The 17512-nt window shown below is 43.2% G+C and overlaps 1 protein-coding gene across 3 annotated transcripts in view; it reads left to right on the plus strand.

The window, feature by feature from the left end:
* Nucleotides 1-17512, plus strand: part of LOC112633755 — a 65224-nt gene that overhangs the window by 8610 nt on the left and 39102 nt on the right. For 2 of the 3 annotated variants that reach the window (XR_003121577.1, XR_003121578.1), the window contains exon 2: nt 11138-11308. Coding sequence is in view for 1 of the 3 variants with exons in the window: in XM_025400661.1 (XP_025256446.1) it covers nt 14455-14522 (68 nt within the window). In the remaining 2 variants the exon portion in view is untranslated. Of the gene's footprint in view, nt 1-11137; nt 11309-14394; nt 14523-17512 lie in introns of all 3 variants that reach the window. The other variant, XM_025400661.1, reaches the window with a different exon arrangement.

Consider the following 17512-nt stretch of genomic DNA (forward strand, 5'->3'; position numbering starts at 1 on the left):
GTGCAGAACACAAGGAAGACGACTATCTTACTCTGTTCTGTGCTGACCAGAGCACACCTGAAATTAATCTAGCTCTGGGCTAGATATGCGACATATAGATCATCTTGAATATGCAGAAAAGAGAGATCTAACAACAACAACAAAATGTTAAAGGCACTGGGAACATTTATTTAGCAAAACAAGGCAAACAAACTCAGGAAGGATATTGTCACTTCATTCAGATTTCTGAAGGGGCCACATATAAGAGGTTTTTATTTGTTCCACATGTCCATAAGGAGAGGAGCTGGAGTCAATGGATAGAAACTAAGGGAGGAGGCTGGGCGCAGTGGCTCATGCCTGTAATCCCAGCACTTTGGGAGGCCGAGGCGGGTAGATCATGAGGTCAGGAGTTCAAGACCAGCCTGGCCAACATGGTGAAACCCCGTCTCTACTAAAAATACAAAAATTAGCAGGGCATGGTCGCACGTGCCTGTAATCCCAGCTACTTGGGAGGCTGAGGCAGGAGAATTGTTTGAACCAGGACCCGGGAGGCAAAGGTAGCAGAGAGTAACAGTGAGCTGGGATCATGCCACTGTACTTCAGCCTGGGCTACAAAGCGAGACTCTGTCTCAAGAAACTAAGGTAGGTGTATTTCAGGCCAATACAGTTATTTTCATTAGGTGATGTCAAAAAAAAAAAAAAAAAAAATGATGAGTTCTCATTCATGGTGTTCAGGTATGGTCCAGATGACCACTTGGTGGGAGTGTTGTAGAAGATAGTCATCAGATGGGTAGTTGAATTAGAGTCTCTGATTTCTGTATGTTGCTGTAACATGAACCAAGAAAACCTTAGGGATGTCAAATCCAAAGAATCATAAATAAGCCATAGAATAATACAAGACAGTTTGGTATTTGATGAAGTAAAAGTCAGTAAGTGTGAGCTTACTGAAGAACCAGATGATAGGAAGGTTTTATTATTAACTTTTTTAAAAGTGTGTTTGGGTTTGGTTGGATTGGGTTTAAAGGAAGCACTTTATTGCAAGAGTATATGGACCCTAGTTTCTGGAACCTAATGGTGAAAAGAGTTCTACTCCCAGAATCTGGGGATGAAATAACTATCTCATGGTTGCAAAGAGCAATTTCAAATTGCAAGTGGTTGTATCTGGGGAATCATAAGGGGACAAAAATGGATGGGGGTTAAGAGATCAAGTAGGTACACAGCCCAGGGGTGAAACAAGTGTATAGAAAGAATTATGTATTTGTTAAGTTAGGCCAAACAGACTCATGTTCTGTACTTCATCATCTGTAGATAATTGGCTTCTTAAAATACTTTATACTGAAGCAAAGTAGATTATGTACTCTGAGAAGCTATAAGGTGTACTAATGATTCATTGTGGAGGGCTTACAGTATCGTAATAACTGACCAGGTTCTCTGTCCCAGCAACAAACTCACCACTGGCAAGTTCAGCCCCACCTTAAACACTAGACTAGTTCTGCCCTTAGTCCCAGAACCTGAGTCCTACTTCAGATCTCAACCTTGCTTGCTGCTAGCCCTGCCTGAATTAATGTCCCAAATCTAATAACTAGTTTAGGGCATTAAACCTTTTTGTGACCGGGCATGGTGATTCACACCTGTAATCCCAGCACTTTGGAAGGCCAAAGTGGGAGGATCTCTTGAGCCCAGGAGTTTGAGGCCAGCCTGGGCAACATAATGAGATCCCATCTTTAGAAAAAAAAAATCAGCTGGACATGGTGACATGTGCCTATAGTCCCAGCTACCTGGGGAGCTAAGGTGGGAGGATAACTTGAGCTGAGCCCAGGAGGCAGAGGCTGCAGTGAGCCGTGGTTGTGTCACTGTAGTCCAGCCTGGGTGACAGAGTGAGAACCTGTCTCAGAAAAAAACAACAACAAACAAACAAAAAACAAAAAAAAAAAACCTTTCTGTGCTCTAAGTTCAGTAATTTAATCTTGAATCTCTTGTTTCCTTAAACTCAGGTCTCTTTCTGATATCTCAGTGCACAGCCCCCTTTTAAACTTAGCATTGCCAAAGACTTGAATCTGGAATCTGAATTTTGTGTCCTGCTGCCTCTTTTCTGTGAGTTGTTTTTTGGTTTGTTTGTTTTGAAATGGGTTCTTGCTATATTACCCAGGCTGGTCTCAAACTCTGGGACTCTCGCTATTCTCCCATCTCAGCCTCCCAAAGAGCTGGGACTAAGGAGTACACCACTGTGACTGGCATGTCCTGCTACATCTTGCCAGACTAACATAGACTATTTCCTAGACTGCCATTCGTAAATCCCAGAGCCCCAGAGCCCCACCTTTGGGCCCCTGTGAGTGCAACAATTACAGCCTTCGGTTCTAAGAATCAGGAATCCCTTCATTGTCCGAATCCTCTCTTACAGTCTCATGTTTCTCTCTGATCCCAGTAAGTTGGTCTGACCAAACATTCTGCACCTAGGGAGCCAAACTGATACTGGCCTGTGTTGGAGCAACACACTGAAGGCCCTTTGCTATACTCAGCCTCTGAAGTCAGTAGCCATAAAGAGCTTCTTGCTGGACTTCCAGGCCCTGCATCTGGGCAACGCAGCCCCACTATGTACTTGTCCTGTCCAGACTCTGGAAAGAGTTAGTTTCAGTAGTCCATGGCAAGCTGCGCAGTTTGCCTTACACATGTTGAGAATAATTTAACATTTATTCTCTTAATTGCTTAGATGTGTTTTTTGTTTTTGTTTTTGTTTGTTTTGTTTTGAGACGGAGTCTCACTCTTGTCGCCCAGGCTGAAGTGCAATGGTGCGATCTTGGCTCACTGCAACCTCTGCCTCCCAGGTTCCAGCAATTCTCCTGCCTCAGCCTCCCAAGTAGCTGGGATTGCGGGCATGTGCCACCATACCCGGCTAATTTTTGTATTTTTAGTAGAGACAGGGTTTCACTGTGTTCACCAGGCTGGTCTTGAACTCCTGATCTCAAATGATTCGCCCGCCTTGGTCTCCCAAAGTGTGAGCCACCGTGCCCAGCCCACTGCCTAGTTTTGTAAACAAATATTAAATGAACCAGACATTGGGGTCAAACATGAATAAGTCATATGGTGCTTCTTCTCATAATTATGATAATAATGCCTTCCATGTCTTGAGCACCTGCTGTGTGCCAGGCACTGTGCCAGGCCTGTAAGTGACAGACTTTATAGGGGCTGGAAAGTGCATTGCGAGGGGTAGGGGGAAAAGCCGGATAGTTTGTGTTACATACATAAGGCTGCAAACACAGCACATGGCTAGTGCTTAATAAACAGTAGCTATGTTTACAATATTATGTGATAACATTACCAAAAGTACCGTGCAGGTCCAGAGGTGGGATAAACAGTAGCTGTGTTTACAATAGTAGGTGATAACATTACCAAAAGTACCGTGCAGGTCCAGAGGTGGGATAAGCAGTAGCTGTGTTTACAATAGTAGGTGATAACATTACCAAAAGTACCGTGCAGGTCCAGAGGTGGGATAAACAGTAGCTGTGTTTACAATAGTAGGTGATAACATTACCAAAAGTACTGTGCAGGTCCAGAGGTGGGAGAAAACAAATATCTGAGCCAGAGGGATGTGTGGAGGGCACAGGAAGGTCAATCAAAAAGAAGGAAAAGCAAGACCACAAGCAGAAGAAGATAGCCATTGCAGAGTAGCTAGTCTATCTGGAACACAAGAGTAGATAAAAGGCCGCATTGAGACAGCATATGTGCAGCAGATCTAGAGAGTTCTAGAGACGTGCGTGCTAATGAGAGGACCGTAGCCATAAAACCCTTTACTGTAGTCACAGGAGAAAATGATTGCATGAATTTGTAAAAACCGGAAGGATAAGACACAAGCCTGAAAATTATTCAATTAAAGGAAGGAAGATTGCAGACTGCTTAGTCACCTGAAGAGAGAGAATAGAGCTTACAAAATGAGAGGAGATGATTGCATCACTTAAGTGAGCATTGATCAAGTACTTGGCAGGACAAGTGGAAATGTTTTTCTTTTAAATAATTCAAGCCTGCAGGCTTCCAATTCAGTTTAAGATAGTTTGAGTCTGCTATATATAAATGTGGATACTGTTCCAGTGGTAAATGAGTAGAATTCAAAGGAGGAATAAGTAAAACGTATTATCTATGTTCGACTAAGAGTACATGAATAAAGCCCTGGTGGTAAATATACAATAGCCTCCATTTGAAGATGTATAAGAGAAAGGAAATACTATTTGCTTGTTGACCTGGATTATAATGTAATTAACCCATATTATTCTAGTATAATCAGAGAGAGTCAAGCCTGATGCTCCAAAGACATTTCTGTTTCTTACATTCTGCTTCTATCAGATAGACTTAACTCAAAATCTATGACAGACTCTCATGGCTGGTTGCTCATATTTCTCTCAGTATTCTCCTGAGTTAATCAGTACAGAAAGTGGCAGGGAACCAAATGATGTTAAAAGAGTATTAAAGCTATAGGCATATAATATAGGATTATATAGTAACGATACTGTTTAACTGATCATTTTTCTGTTCATTGGGAAGCAGTGTTCTTATTTTATTAGAAGCAGCATGGTACAGTAGCAAAATCATGTTTTTTAAGTTCTAACTCTGCTATGTATTAGTTATATAAGTTACTTTTTTGAACTTTCTTTTATTCTTCTTTATCATGAAATGACAGTACTTGCTTGAATGGTTGCTTGAAGGATTACATGAAAAGCAGGTCTGGGAAATAATTAGCAGTCCAATGCCCAGCTCTCAGTAGGGGCTCACACATGTTAATTCTCCATGTCTCCCCTACAGGAAAGCTTCTCATGAAGTTGCCTAAGGAGCACAACCCCTGGAATAACCTTAGTGTTGGTTAATCAAGAAACTCTTTTTTTTTTTTTTTTTGAGGGTAGATTTTACTTTTTAAAAAACAGAAATTAACTCTGAGCTAAGTTAATGGATGATCAGGTTAGAGATGTTCACAAAGTGTGACTGTGAAATAATTGGCTTCTTTGTTGGGATTGTAGATGGACTCTGAAAGCAACTCCAACACAGAAGTTCCAGAAAAGTGTTAAAGCAAAAACAACATTTTTGGAATCAGTTTTGGATAGATAAATTCTTGTATGCTTACACTTCAGCTTTGTTACTTTATAAGCACACTTCATTTCCAGGAAGAGGTGATGCAAACAGAATTGATAATAGATACCAGTGGAGAGTGAGGAGAAAATAAAACCAAAGAAAACATGTAGAGGCCATCCCACTGACACAGAGCCTAATTGAAATATTTTTAAATTCTTTCTTTAGATACAACTCAAGCCTGGTTGCCAACAATTTCTAAAGTCTCATTTCTGAATCTATATTATATTCTCTCAGAGCAAAGCAGTCTTCAGCTCAGTATACCATACGTTAAAATAAATGTATCTTTGTCTTTGCTAATATCCTTGAGTTTCCAAGACTTACAAACTTAAGGCCGATTCTTTATTCTTACATTAAACTTGTTACTGTCATTCCTGTTTGTGAAATGTCTTGCATCCTGCCCCTTCTCCAGTCTTACTGCATCCACCATCATCACCTGCCTACCTGGATCTTGCCTGCATCATTGTATTAGCAAGCAAGCTGTATTAGCTAGGAAGCTATTTCTCCTATTTCAGTGTGTTTGTCTTTTAGTAGAGCCTTTTCAGCGTAATAGTTTAAGATTAATATTAACACTCCCATCTTATGTGTATATTTATTACAATACCCAACATTGATGTATAGGTAATTGTTTATAAGAGAATCATTAATCATTTATGTTTCAGAATTTTCTATTAGATTTTGAGATATTTGAAAGCATGAACTATTTTATTAATCTGTCTCAGTAGTGCTTAGTACGGGGTCTTGCATGTAGCTGTGTCACTTCAAACAAGTTATTTAATGGCTCTGCCAAAATTTCTTCTTCTGTGAAATGGGGATAATATCTTTCTCAAAGGATTGTTTCGTTAAAAGAGTATGTATATATGTGTATCAAAAGGTAGTATTTCTATTATAGCTTTTCCATATGTTCTTTTTTTTTTTTTTTTTTTTTTTTGAGACACAGTCTTGCTCTGTTGCCCAGGCTGGAGTGCAATCGCACGATCTCAGCTCACTGCACCCTCTGCCCTCCAGGTTCAAACAATTCTTCTACCTCAGCCTCCTGAGTAGCTGGGATTACAGGCACGTGCCACCAGGCCCAGCTAATTTTTTGTATTTTTAGTAGAAACGGGGTTTCACCATGTTGGCCAGGCTGGTCTTGAATTCCTGACCTTAAGTGATCTCCTGCCTAGGCCTCCCAAAATGCTGGGATTACAAGCATGAGCTGCCGCACCTGGCCACTTTTGTGTTATTATAGCTCTCAAAAAAAGTTACTGCTTTCTGGCCGGGCGCAGTGGCTCATGCCTGTAATCCCAGCAATTTGGGAGGCCAAGGTGGGTGGATCATGAGGTCAGGAGATCGAGACCATCCTGGCTAACACGGTGAAACCCCATCTCTACTAAAAATACAAAAAATTAGCCGGGCGTGGTGGCGGGTGCCTGTAGTCCCAGCTACTCAGGAGGCTGAGGCAGGAGAATGGCGTGAACCTAGGAGGCAGAGCTTACAGTGAGCCAACATCACACCACTGCACTCCAGCCTGGTCGATAGAGCAAGACTCCATCTAAAAAAAAAAAAAAAGTTACTACTTTCTTATTTTAGGCAAACTCCTTTTTCCTTACTTTTTTTTTTTTTTTTTTTTGGTGGTAGGGTGTCATTCTGATGTCTGAGCAGGAGTGCGGTTATGCTGTCTCGGCTCCCTGAAACCTCTGCCTCCCGGGCTCAAGCCATTTTCCCTCCTTAGCCTCCCAAGTAGCTGGGACTACAGGTGTGTGCCACCACGCCTGGCTAGCTTTTGCATTTCTAGTAGAGATAGGTTTCGCTATGTTGCCTGGGCTACTCTCGAGCTCCTGGACTTAAGTGATCTGCCTGCCTCGGCCTCCCAAAGTGCTGGGATTATAGGCATGAGCCACTGTGCCTGGCCCAGTTTCTTGTTTTTATCTTGTCTCTCCAATAAGAGTGTTAGCTCCTAGAGGACAGGGACCATCCTATATTTCTTTCATATGCCCTGCTATACATGGCATAGTTCTGGGATTTTATTCATTCATTTAATAAACATTTCTTAATGAATATTTAATGTACAATAATATGCCATGGAATATAATAATTAATAAGACAAGGTCTTTAATAGTGTTGAGGTACTTCCATTCTAATGGGAGCTAGAGATACTAATATTTAGTATTTCACTTAGTGCTATGGAAGACTTTGTAGCAGATGATTAATATTCTCAGATCTATTAATTACATAAATCTGGGATCTAAGCAGAGTATGAGCAGGGTGAGTGCCTGGCAATAAGGGCTCCCAGTCTGCAGCAGTATCTGAGGTGAGACATGATAAAGGACTGAACTAAAGCCCTAGAAATGGCGTGGGGATGGATTCAAGAGCCACTCTGGAATTGAAAATCAAAGGGATTGTGATGACTCCAACATAGAATGTGAAATGTAGAAGACAAGGACATTCAGGATGATTCTGGCCTCTTGCCTCAGCATTGGCTTAATAATATAAGCCATTTAGGAAATAAGAGCCATGAGAAGAAAAAGCCAGTTTGGACATTAAGATGCTCCTGGGACCTCCAGAAAGAGATCCCTGTGAATAGCCAGAAATTCAAGTCTGGGGCCTAAGGATTGGAATTTGGACTAGAGAGAGAGAAAACTGGAAATTTTAGCAAATAGTGGTTGTTGAAGCCACGGGAATAGAAGAGACCAGGATGTGGAAAGATGAGAAGTATAAAGTACCTGAGACAGAAATGTACAGAGAAGTTAGAGGAGATGCAGGAATCAGCAGGCCCCCAGTGTCAGAGTGGCCAGCAGTATTAATGCTGCAGTGAGACCAATTTGTAATTATGTGTTGCATTCAGCATTTGTGAGAGTATTGAAAAGGTGGTCCCTGGCTCAGTAAATAGTGATAAGAATGAATTGAATAGCGGGCAAGAAAGGATCTTTGAAGATGAAATAGGGCCTTTTTTTTTTGACAGGGTCTTGCAGTGTCACCCAGGCTGGAGTGTAGTGGTGCAACTACAACTCACTGCAGCCTCGACCTCCTGGGTTCAAGTGATCCTCTCGCCTCAACCATCTGAGTAGCTGGAGCCACAGGTGCATGTCACCGAGTCCTGGCTAATTTTTAAATTTTTTGTAAAGACAAGGTCTCAAGATCTTGCCCAGGCTGACCTCAAACTCCTGAGCTCAAGCAATCCTCCTGCCTTGGCCTCCCAAAGTGCTAGGGTTATAAACATGAGCTGCTGTGCCTGGCCTGGGCTTTTTAAAAATGAAGCTTTCTTGAACATTTTTTGTGAGAAGTGGGAAAAAGGCCAGAAGAGAGAGAGAAAGCAGTATCTGTTGTGTTCTAGGATATGGGCTGACCCCTTCACATGTTTTATGTTTAATCTTCATTATCACCTTATAAGCAGGAGTGTCCTGTCCACTGGGCATGAGACAGCATGGTTAACTAACTTGCCCAGAGGAGTCAAGAATTGTTTGACTACTAAGACTAAACTCTTTCCACTACATGTGGCTGTTTCCAGGCTCTTACTCATCTCTAATCCTTCACTAAAGAAAGGGGATAATTTGTTGGTCTGGATACAGAAGAGGGTGGAAAGGTTAGTGGGGCCAAGGTCACTGTGGACAAACTGCATGGGAGGAATAGGGACACTGTCCCCATGACAGGCGGCAGGATATAAGAAATAAACTACACACAGTAAGACCTAGAGATGGAAAGCTTCCCTAGAGATGAGAACTAAGGGAGCATACTGGAGCCTTAGCTGGTCATTTCCTAAAAGGGAGGGGTAGAGGAGGGCATTATGCAGAGATCAGGAAACACTTGATAATTGACTACTAGAAATCATAACTGGGGCCAGGCGCAGTGGCTCACATCTATAATCCCAGCACTTTGGGAGGCCGAGGCAAGTGGATCACAAGGTCAGGACTTTGAGACCAGCCTGGTCAACACGGTGAAACCCTGTCTCAACTAAAGATACAAAAAATTAGCTGGGCATGGTGATGCTTGTCTGTAATCCCAGCTACTCAGGAGGCTGGGGCGGGAGAATCGCTTGAACCCAGGAGGCGGAGTTGCAGTGAGCCGAGATTGCACCACTGCACTCCAGCCGGGGCGACAGAGTGAGACTCTGTCTCAAAAAAAAAAAAGAAAAAAGAGAAAAAAATCATAACCGAAGGCTGGGTATGGGGTCCCAGCACTTTGGGAGGCTGAGGCAGGTGGATTGCTTGAGTCCAGGAGTTTGAGACCAGTGGGCCAACATAGTGAAACCCCATCTATACAAAAAATGCAAAAATATTAGCTGGGTGTGGTGGCACACACCTGTAATCCCAGCTACTTGGGAGGCTGAGGCAGGAGAATTGCTTGGACCCTAGAGGTGGAGGTTGCAGTGAGCCGAGATGCGCCACTGCACTCCAGCCTGGGCAACAGAGCGAGACTTTGTCTAAAAAAAAAAAAAAAAAGGGGGAGGTGACCAGGCTTGTGCTTACACCTGTAATCTCAGCATCTGGGGAGCTGAGGTGGGAAGATCACTTCAAGCTGGGAGTTTGAGACCAGCCTGGGCAACATAGTGAGACCCCATCTCTACAAGAAAAAAAAAAATGGGCAAAAAATTTGAACAGACACCTCACCAAAGAAGATGGCAAATAAGCGTAGGAAAAAATGCTTAAGATCATGCATCATTAGGGAATTCCAAATTAAAACAACAATGAGATACTACTGTACACCTATTAGAATGGCTAAAATCTAAAACATTGACAACATCAAATGGTGATCAGGATGTGGAGCAACAGGAACTCCCATTCATTGCTGGTGGGAGTCAAAACAGTACAGCTACGTTGGGAGAAAGTTTGACAGTTTTGTATAAAATTAAACCTACTCTTGCCATATGGTCTAGCAATTGTCCTTTTGTATTTAGTCAAAGGAGTTGAAAACTTATGTCTACACAGAAACCTACACATGAGTGTTTATGGCAGCATTATTCACAGTTGCTAAAACTTGGAAGCAACCAATATGTCCTTCTGTAGATAAATCAGTGAATAAACTATATGGTACATCCATATAATGGAATATTATTCAGTGCTAAAAAGAAACAAGCTATGAATCCATGAAAAGACATGGAAGAACCTTAAATGCTTATTATTAAATGAAATAATTTGAAAAGGCTATATACTATATGATCCCAACTATATGTAATTCTGGAAAAGGCAAAACTATGGAGATAGTAAAATGATCACTGGGTGTCAGGGGCTTTGGGAGGAAGGGATGAATAAATAGAGCACATGGGATTTTTAGGGCAGTGAAACAGTACCATATGATACCATAATGATAGATACATGTCATTATACATTTGCTAAAACCCATAGAATATACAACACCAAATGGGAACCCTAATCCAAACATATGGACGTTGGGTGATAATGATGTGTCAATGTTGGTTCACTAGTTGTAACAAATTGTTTGTTATGCAGCACCACTCTGGTGCTGGATGTCCATAGCAGGGGAGGCTGTGTGTGGAGGCAGGGGGTCTGTGGGATAGCTCTATATGTTCCACTCACTTTTGCTGTGAACTTAAAATGCCCTTTAAAAGTCTACATAGGTTGGACACAGTAGCTCATGCTTGTAATCCCAGCACTTTGGGAGGCCGAGGCAGGTGGATTACTTGAGCCTAGGAGTTCGAGACCACCCTGGGCCACATGGTTAAACTCCATCTCTACAAAAAAACACAAAATTAGCTGGGCGTGGTGGTGTGTGCCTATAGCCCCAGCTACTCAGAAGGCTGTAGCAGAGGATCACCTGAGCCCTGGAGGTGGAAGTTGCAGTGAGCTGAGATTGCGCCATGCACTTCAGCCTGGATGACACAGTAAGATGCCATTTCAAAAAAAGTCTATGTAAAATAGTTGAGGGGGGAAGGATTGGGAAATCAGTATATTGTAGAAAAACTATGTGAAAATATTTTATGTTTATATAAAATTAAGTTCCATTCCCTAAAGAATAAGGGATAAGATATAGAAAAGCTCCAGATTCTCAAGATGATGGAGAGCACCCAAAGCATTCTTTTTCTATTTTATTTTATTTTTTTTAGAGATGGGATTTCACTCTGTCTCCCAGGCGGGAGTGCGGTGGTGCGATCATAGCAGAGACTACAAGTGTGTACCACATGCTTGGCTACGAACCTGAAGTATTCTGATGCAGTGGAGAGAGTGTAGAACTCTGGAGTGAAGAGACCTGCCTGGAACCCTGACTTTGTCACTAGGTGATTCCTATAATCTCACTAGGCCTGTTTTCTCAGCTGGAAAATTGATTGATTTGTGGTATCTGAAGTGCCTTTGAGCTTGGGATATCCATGCTGGTGTTTGGCCACAGTACAACATAGTGATTAGAACACAAACTCTGGAGTTAGAATGTTTAGGTTAAACCTCAGCACCTCACACCCAAGCTATGTGACTGTGGGCAAATTATTAGCCTCTCTGAGCCTCAGTTTCTTCATCTGTAGACTAGGGATAATAATAGTAAATATCCTGCTGGGCAGTTGTAAAGATTCAATAAAAAATAAATCTATAGGAAGTGCCTGACACACAGTAAGTAGAAGATAAATATAAGCTATTATAATTACAAAGTGTATATGCTGTTATTCTGATACCCTTTTGCTACCGCTGAGAGCACACTACTCTACACCTACATGTAGTTGCAAGGAACAGGAGGTAAATGGAATTAACCAATTGGAGTCTGCCAGGTTCCCCATTTGGGAAAGGAATGAAAGGAATCTTCAAAGATCTGAGTGGTCAGGACCTTTGGGTTATGACTCAGCTACAGTCAACTGCCAGATTTTCCCACAGCTCAGTGGAAAGTCACTGAGGACTCTGTTAAAACAGTGCCATCTTTCCTTCAGTGTTTCTCTGCTAGGATGCACCGCTGACTCTGAAAGTCTGACCATATTTTTGTCCTAGCAGGCAGAGGGATCTAAGCAGGCTTGGTCGATTTTTCACCCAAAATGTCTCCAACTGTTTCTGCTGTACTGATGATGTCACAAGGCTCAAGCCTGTAAGAGTTTATTGTCAACCCCACTGCAGGGCATCAAAGAAGAAAAGTTTCAGGTCTGAATTGTTTTTCCAGGCAGAAACAATGATGTAGTGACTATCATAGGTTATTTCAGAGTTCAGAATCTCATGTCTCAATTCCCCTTGGTGCTCTCTACCTTTCTCTGTGGATGAAATTAAGATTATGGATGATGGCCGGGCACGGTGGCTCATGCCTGTAATCCCAGCAATTTGGGAGGCCGAGGCGGGCAGATCACCTGAGGTTGGGAGTTTGAGACCAGCCTGGCCAACATGACGGAAACCCCGTCTCTACTAAGAATACAAAATTCGCCGGGCATGGTGGCGCATGCCTGTAATCTCAGCTACTCAGGAGGTTCAGTCAGGAGAATCACTTGAACCCGGGAGGCAGATGTTGCGGTGAGCCGAGATCGCACCATTGCACTCCAGCCTGGGCAACAAGAATGAAACTCCATCTCAAAAATAAAATAAAATAAAATAAAATAAAAAATAAGGTTATGGATGCCACCTTGAAAGATAGTATAATCTTTCACACCTTGAAAGATAGTGATAATCACTAATATTTTTTTTAAGTTTGCTCAGATTGCCCCAGTAGAAGCTCCATCTCTTAATGTAATTGTCCACAGTTTAAACAGAAGTGGAAACATCCACATAATTTGCTTATAATTCTAACATCTTTTGAAATCTTCTTAGGTCCTCCCTCAAATTTGAGTTCAAGAACCCTTTTTATCAACCTGATTAAATGTTTCTCAATCTTCCTCTTTCTAGCCTTGCAGAGAAACCTCATGGCCAGATCTACACCATGATGTTCAAGTAACAGAGGGGCTAGTGATCTGGGACAAAGTGCCTTTTCTTTCTTGTGTTTCCCTTCTTAAGAGTAGAGATGCCATGGTCCAAAGCTGGTCTGGAATTCCCCCTGCATTGAGGTCTACCCAATATAAGAATTGATTTTAAACCTAAATCTCTCGCCCAGGTGTGAATTCCTTATGGCTGCCCCAGGACTGGATACTGGATGCCATTCAACAAACACTGGTTTGTATTACACCCCTCTTAATTGCATTTTAGTGGCCTTGGCACCTCCACTCTGAGTGTTTCTCCCTTTGGCCCTCCTACTTCTCTGTATACCTTTTTGTCTTCAGGTGGATCACTGGGATCTGCCTTTGCAGAAAAATCTACACTGTGGTACTTGAAATGCCATGATATACATCTTAAAAAAAATTTTTTTTTGAGAAAGAGTCTCCCTCTGTTGCCCAGGTTAGAGTGCAGTGGGCACAATCATAGCTCACTGAAACCTTTAACTCCTGGGCTCAAGCAATTTTCTCACCTCAGCCTCTTGAGTAGGTGGGACTACAGATGTACAACTACCATGCCTAATTTTTTTTCTTTTTTGTAAAGACAGGGTCTTGCTATTTTGACCAGGGTGATCTTGAACTCTTGGCCTCAAGTGATCCTTCCACCTTGGCTTCCCAAACATCTGGGATTACAGCCATGAGCCACCAAGCCCAGCCATGATATACTTTTTTTTGGAGGGGGAGAGACCGAGTCTCATTGTATTGCCCAGGCTTGAGTACAATGGCGTGATCTCGGCTCACTGCAACCTCCACCTCCCAAGTTCAAGCGATTCTCTTGCCTCGGCCTCCTGAGTAGCTGGGACTACAGATGTGAGCCACCATTCCTGGCTAATTTTGTATTTTTAGTAGAGATGGGGTTTCACCATGTTGGCCAGGCTGGTCTCGAACTCCGACCTCAGGTGATCCACCCGCCTTGGCCTCCCAAAGTGCTGGGATTACAGGTGTGAGCCACCGTGCACAGCCAATATACATTTTTTAGATGAAGAAATTGAAGCCCAGAAAAGGTAATTGGTTTTCCCAAGGTCATATAGCCACCCACTCATTAACAGAGGTCAAGCTCAGAACACTGACTTCCCTAAATCCTGTTCCATAGTCTCGCCTTTTAAAAAATATGTATTTCCAAAGTAGGGGTTAGGAGGAATGGAGGGAATGAAACGCTCACCGAAGAAAGGATAGGGCTAAAGGAAGGATAGAACCCACACAAGGAAAGAGTTCTGGGTAGGCAGAAGGCCTGGGGAAACAGTGAGTATCTGGCTGTGGACAGAGAGAGGAGGTGCCATGGGGTGAGGAAAATCGCCACAGAGAGAGTTGAGAGACCACCACCACCACATATTTGGCCTGCTTGAAAATCTAACTCGGCCAAACAGATAAAAGTGCCCCTCCAAATCTTATTTCTACAGCTGTGACTTAACTGCTGCTTATCTTTCCTCCAGGAGATTCCTTGGAATGAAACCAATGGGAGTCCAGGGTTTGGGAGAGTCTCATCAGAGCAGATGGGCCAGCAGCAGCCAGAACGCTTGTTGCCTTTGGCTGAGAACACTATCCTGGATCTGACTATCTTGTGAGCAAACCCCAGCAGGCTCAGCCTTAGGCCTGAGTGAAGTTGGCCTGCTTCTCCTTGATGAACCTTGTGTACTCTCACATCTCCCCTCCCCTCTTTTGCATGTTGAAAATCACATTCTCAGAGCACTCTTGAAGCTAAAAACCATATTGCCCATTAGCAGCCCCAGAAGGATGGCGTCTTAGTGCTTTTGGTCCCTTGGTATATTTGCAAGTGTACTGCATGGAGGGTCAGGAGGCCTGGTTCTGGTTCTTATGCAACCACTAATTTTCCCTGAAACTATAGGCAAACTGTTCATTCCTGGGCCACACTTTCCCTAGCTATAAAGTTGTTTATAATAAGAATAGCTTTCATTTAGGAAATTTTTACTGTATACCAGACAATATCATTGAATTCTTTCAACAATCCTATGGCATAGGCACTTTTTTTTTTTTTTTTAAACGAAATCTTGCTCTGTCACCCAGGCTGGAATGCAGTAGTGCTGTCTTGGCCCACTGCAACCTCTGCCTCCGGGCTCAAGCAATTTCCCTGCCTCAGCCTCCCGAGTAGCTGGTATTACAGGTGTGTACCACCATGCCCGGCTAATTTTTATAATTTTAGTAGAGACGGGGTTTCACCATGTTGGTCAGGCTGGTCTTGAACTCCTGGCCTCAAATGATCTGCTCACCTCAGCCTCCCAAAGTGCGGTGATTACAGGCATGAGCCACAGCCCCTGGCCAGCATAGGTACTATTGTTGTCCTGCTTTACAGATAAGGAAGCTGAGGCTTAGAATTTTTATACCCTAACTATCCTATTTAAATTACCAGCCCTTACCCATGGCCAACACTCCTTTCTCTGCCTTATTTTAGCCATAGCATTTTTTTTTTTTTTTTTTAAGATAGAGTCTCACTCTGTCGCCCAGGGTGATCTCAGCTCACTGCAAGCTCCGCCTCCCAGGTTCACACCATTCTCCTGCCTCAGCCTCCCGCGTAGCTGGGACTACAGGCACCCACCACCACGGCGGGCTAATTTTTTTGTATTTTTAGTAGAGATGGGGTTTCACCGTGTTAGCCAGGATGGTCTTGACCTCCTGACCTCATGATCTGCCCGCCTTGGCCTCCCAAAGTGCTGGGATTACAGGTGTGAGCCACCACGCCTGGCCAACCATAGCATTTATTACCACCTATTTATGTAACCTAAGATGTTACATATTTTACTTTTTGGTTTGCCCTCTCCCTCTGTGAGACTGTAAGCTCCATTAGGGAATAGATTTTTATCTTTTTATTCCTGTTGTTGTTGCTCCTTTGCTGTGTCCCCAAGACCTAGAATTGTGCCTGGGTCATGATAGGTACTCAGTGTTGGTTGAATGAAAAAAGTGAGTGAATGAATTCTTTTTTTTTTTTTTTTTTTGAGACGGAGTCTTGCTCTGTCGCCCAGGCTGGAGTGCTGTGGCCGGATCTCAGCTCACCGCAAGCTCCGCCTCCCGGGTTCCCGCCATTCTCCTGCCTCAGCCTCCCGAGTAGCTGGGACTACAGGCGCCCGCCACCTCGCCCGGCTAGTTTTTTGTATTTTTTTAGTAGAGACGGGGTTTCACCGTGTTAGCCAGGATGGTCTCGATCTCCTGACCTCGTGATCCGCCCGTCTCGGCCTCCCAAAGTGCTGGGATTACAGGCTTGAGCCACCGCGCCCGGCCGTGAATGAATTCTTGGTAAGAGTAAACTGGTATAGGTTATATGGAAGTCAGTTTGGCAATAGTAATACTTAACACGCGCTAACCTTTGGACCCTGCAACACCAGAACTAGGAATTTATCCTATAGATGATGTATTCATGCGTCTGCCTAAAACCATGGGTATCAGGCATGGTGGTTCATGCCTATAATCCTAGCACTTCGGGAAGCCGAGGCAGGAGGATCACTTGAACTCAGGAGCTCAAGACCAGCCTGGGCAACACAGTGAGAGTCCATCTCTACCAAGTATATAAATAACCAGACATAGTGGCATCTGTCTGTGGTTCAAGTTACTTAAGGGGCTGAGGTGAAAGGATTGCTTGAGCCCCAGGAGTTGGAGGCTGCAGTGAGCCATGATCATGCCATTGCAGTCCAGCCTGGGTGACACAGCAAGACCCTGTCTCAAAAAAAAAAAAAGACTAGAAACAAGATATTCATCAGTTAACTCATTAAACAAAGTGTGATAGGTCCCTCCAGTGGGCTTCTATGTAGAAGTGGAAAAGAAGGCAGTAAATCTGCATGTGCTGATACACAATAACCTAAGAGAGATTAAGTAAAAAAAAGCAGTGTAAAATGGTGTATCACTTCCTTTCATTTGTATGAAAAGAAAAAGTATGATAGATTTTCAGATGTACTTGTTTATGCCTAGACTCTTTCTAGAAAGAAAGCTAAGAAACAAATAGTTGCCTCTGAGAAGGGGACAGAAGTTTTAGGTTGGGATGGAGAATATCCTTTTACTGAGGTATAATTCACAAACCATATCATTCACTCATTTAAAGTGTATAATTCACTTTATATGAGTGAATTACTTTTGGTATATTTTATTACTTTTAAAGATTATGGTTTAAATATATATAACATAAAATTGGCGATTTTAACCCTTCCCTTTCCCTCCCTTCCCCACCCACTTTTTTTTTTTTTTTTTTTTTTGAGACGGAGTCTCGCTCTGTCGCTCAGGCTGGAGTGCAGTGGCCGGATCTCAGCTCACTGCAAGCTCCGCCTCCCGGGTTCACGCCATTCTCCGGCCTCAGCCTCCCGAGTAGCTGGGACTACAGGTGCCCGCCACCTCACCCGGCTATTTTTTGTATTTCTTAGTAGAGACGGGGTTTCACCGTGTTAGCCAGGATGGTCTCGATCTCCTGACCTCGTGATCCGCCCATCTCGGCCTCCCAAAGTGCTGGGATTACAGGCTTGAGCCACCGCGCCCGGCCCCCACCCACTTTTTTTAAGAGACAGGGTCTCACTCTATTGCCTAGGCTGGAGTACAGAGGCAGATCATAGC

This window comes from Theropithecus gelada, chromosome 10 (assembly GCF_003255815.1).
Source record: "Theropithecus gelada isolate Dixy chromosome 10, Tgel_1.0, whole genome shotgun sequence".
Lineage (NCBI taxonomy): Eukaryota > Metazoa > Chordata > Mammalia > Primates > Cercopithecidae > Theropithecus > Theropithecus gelada.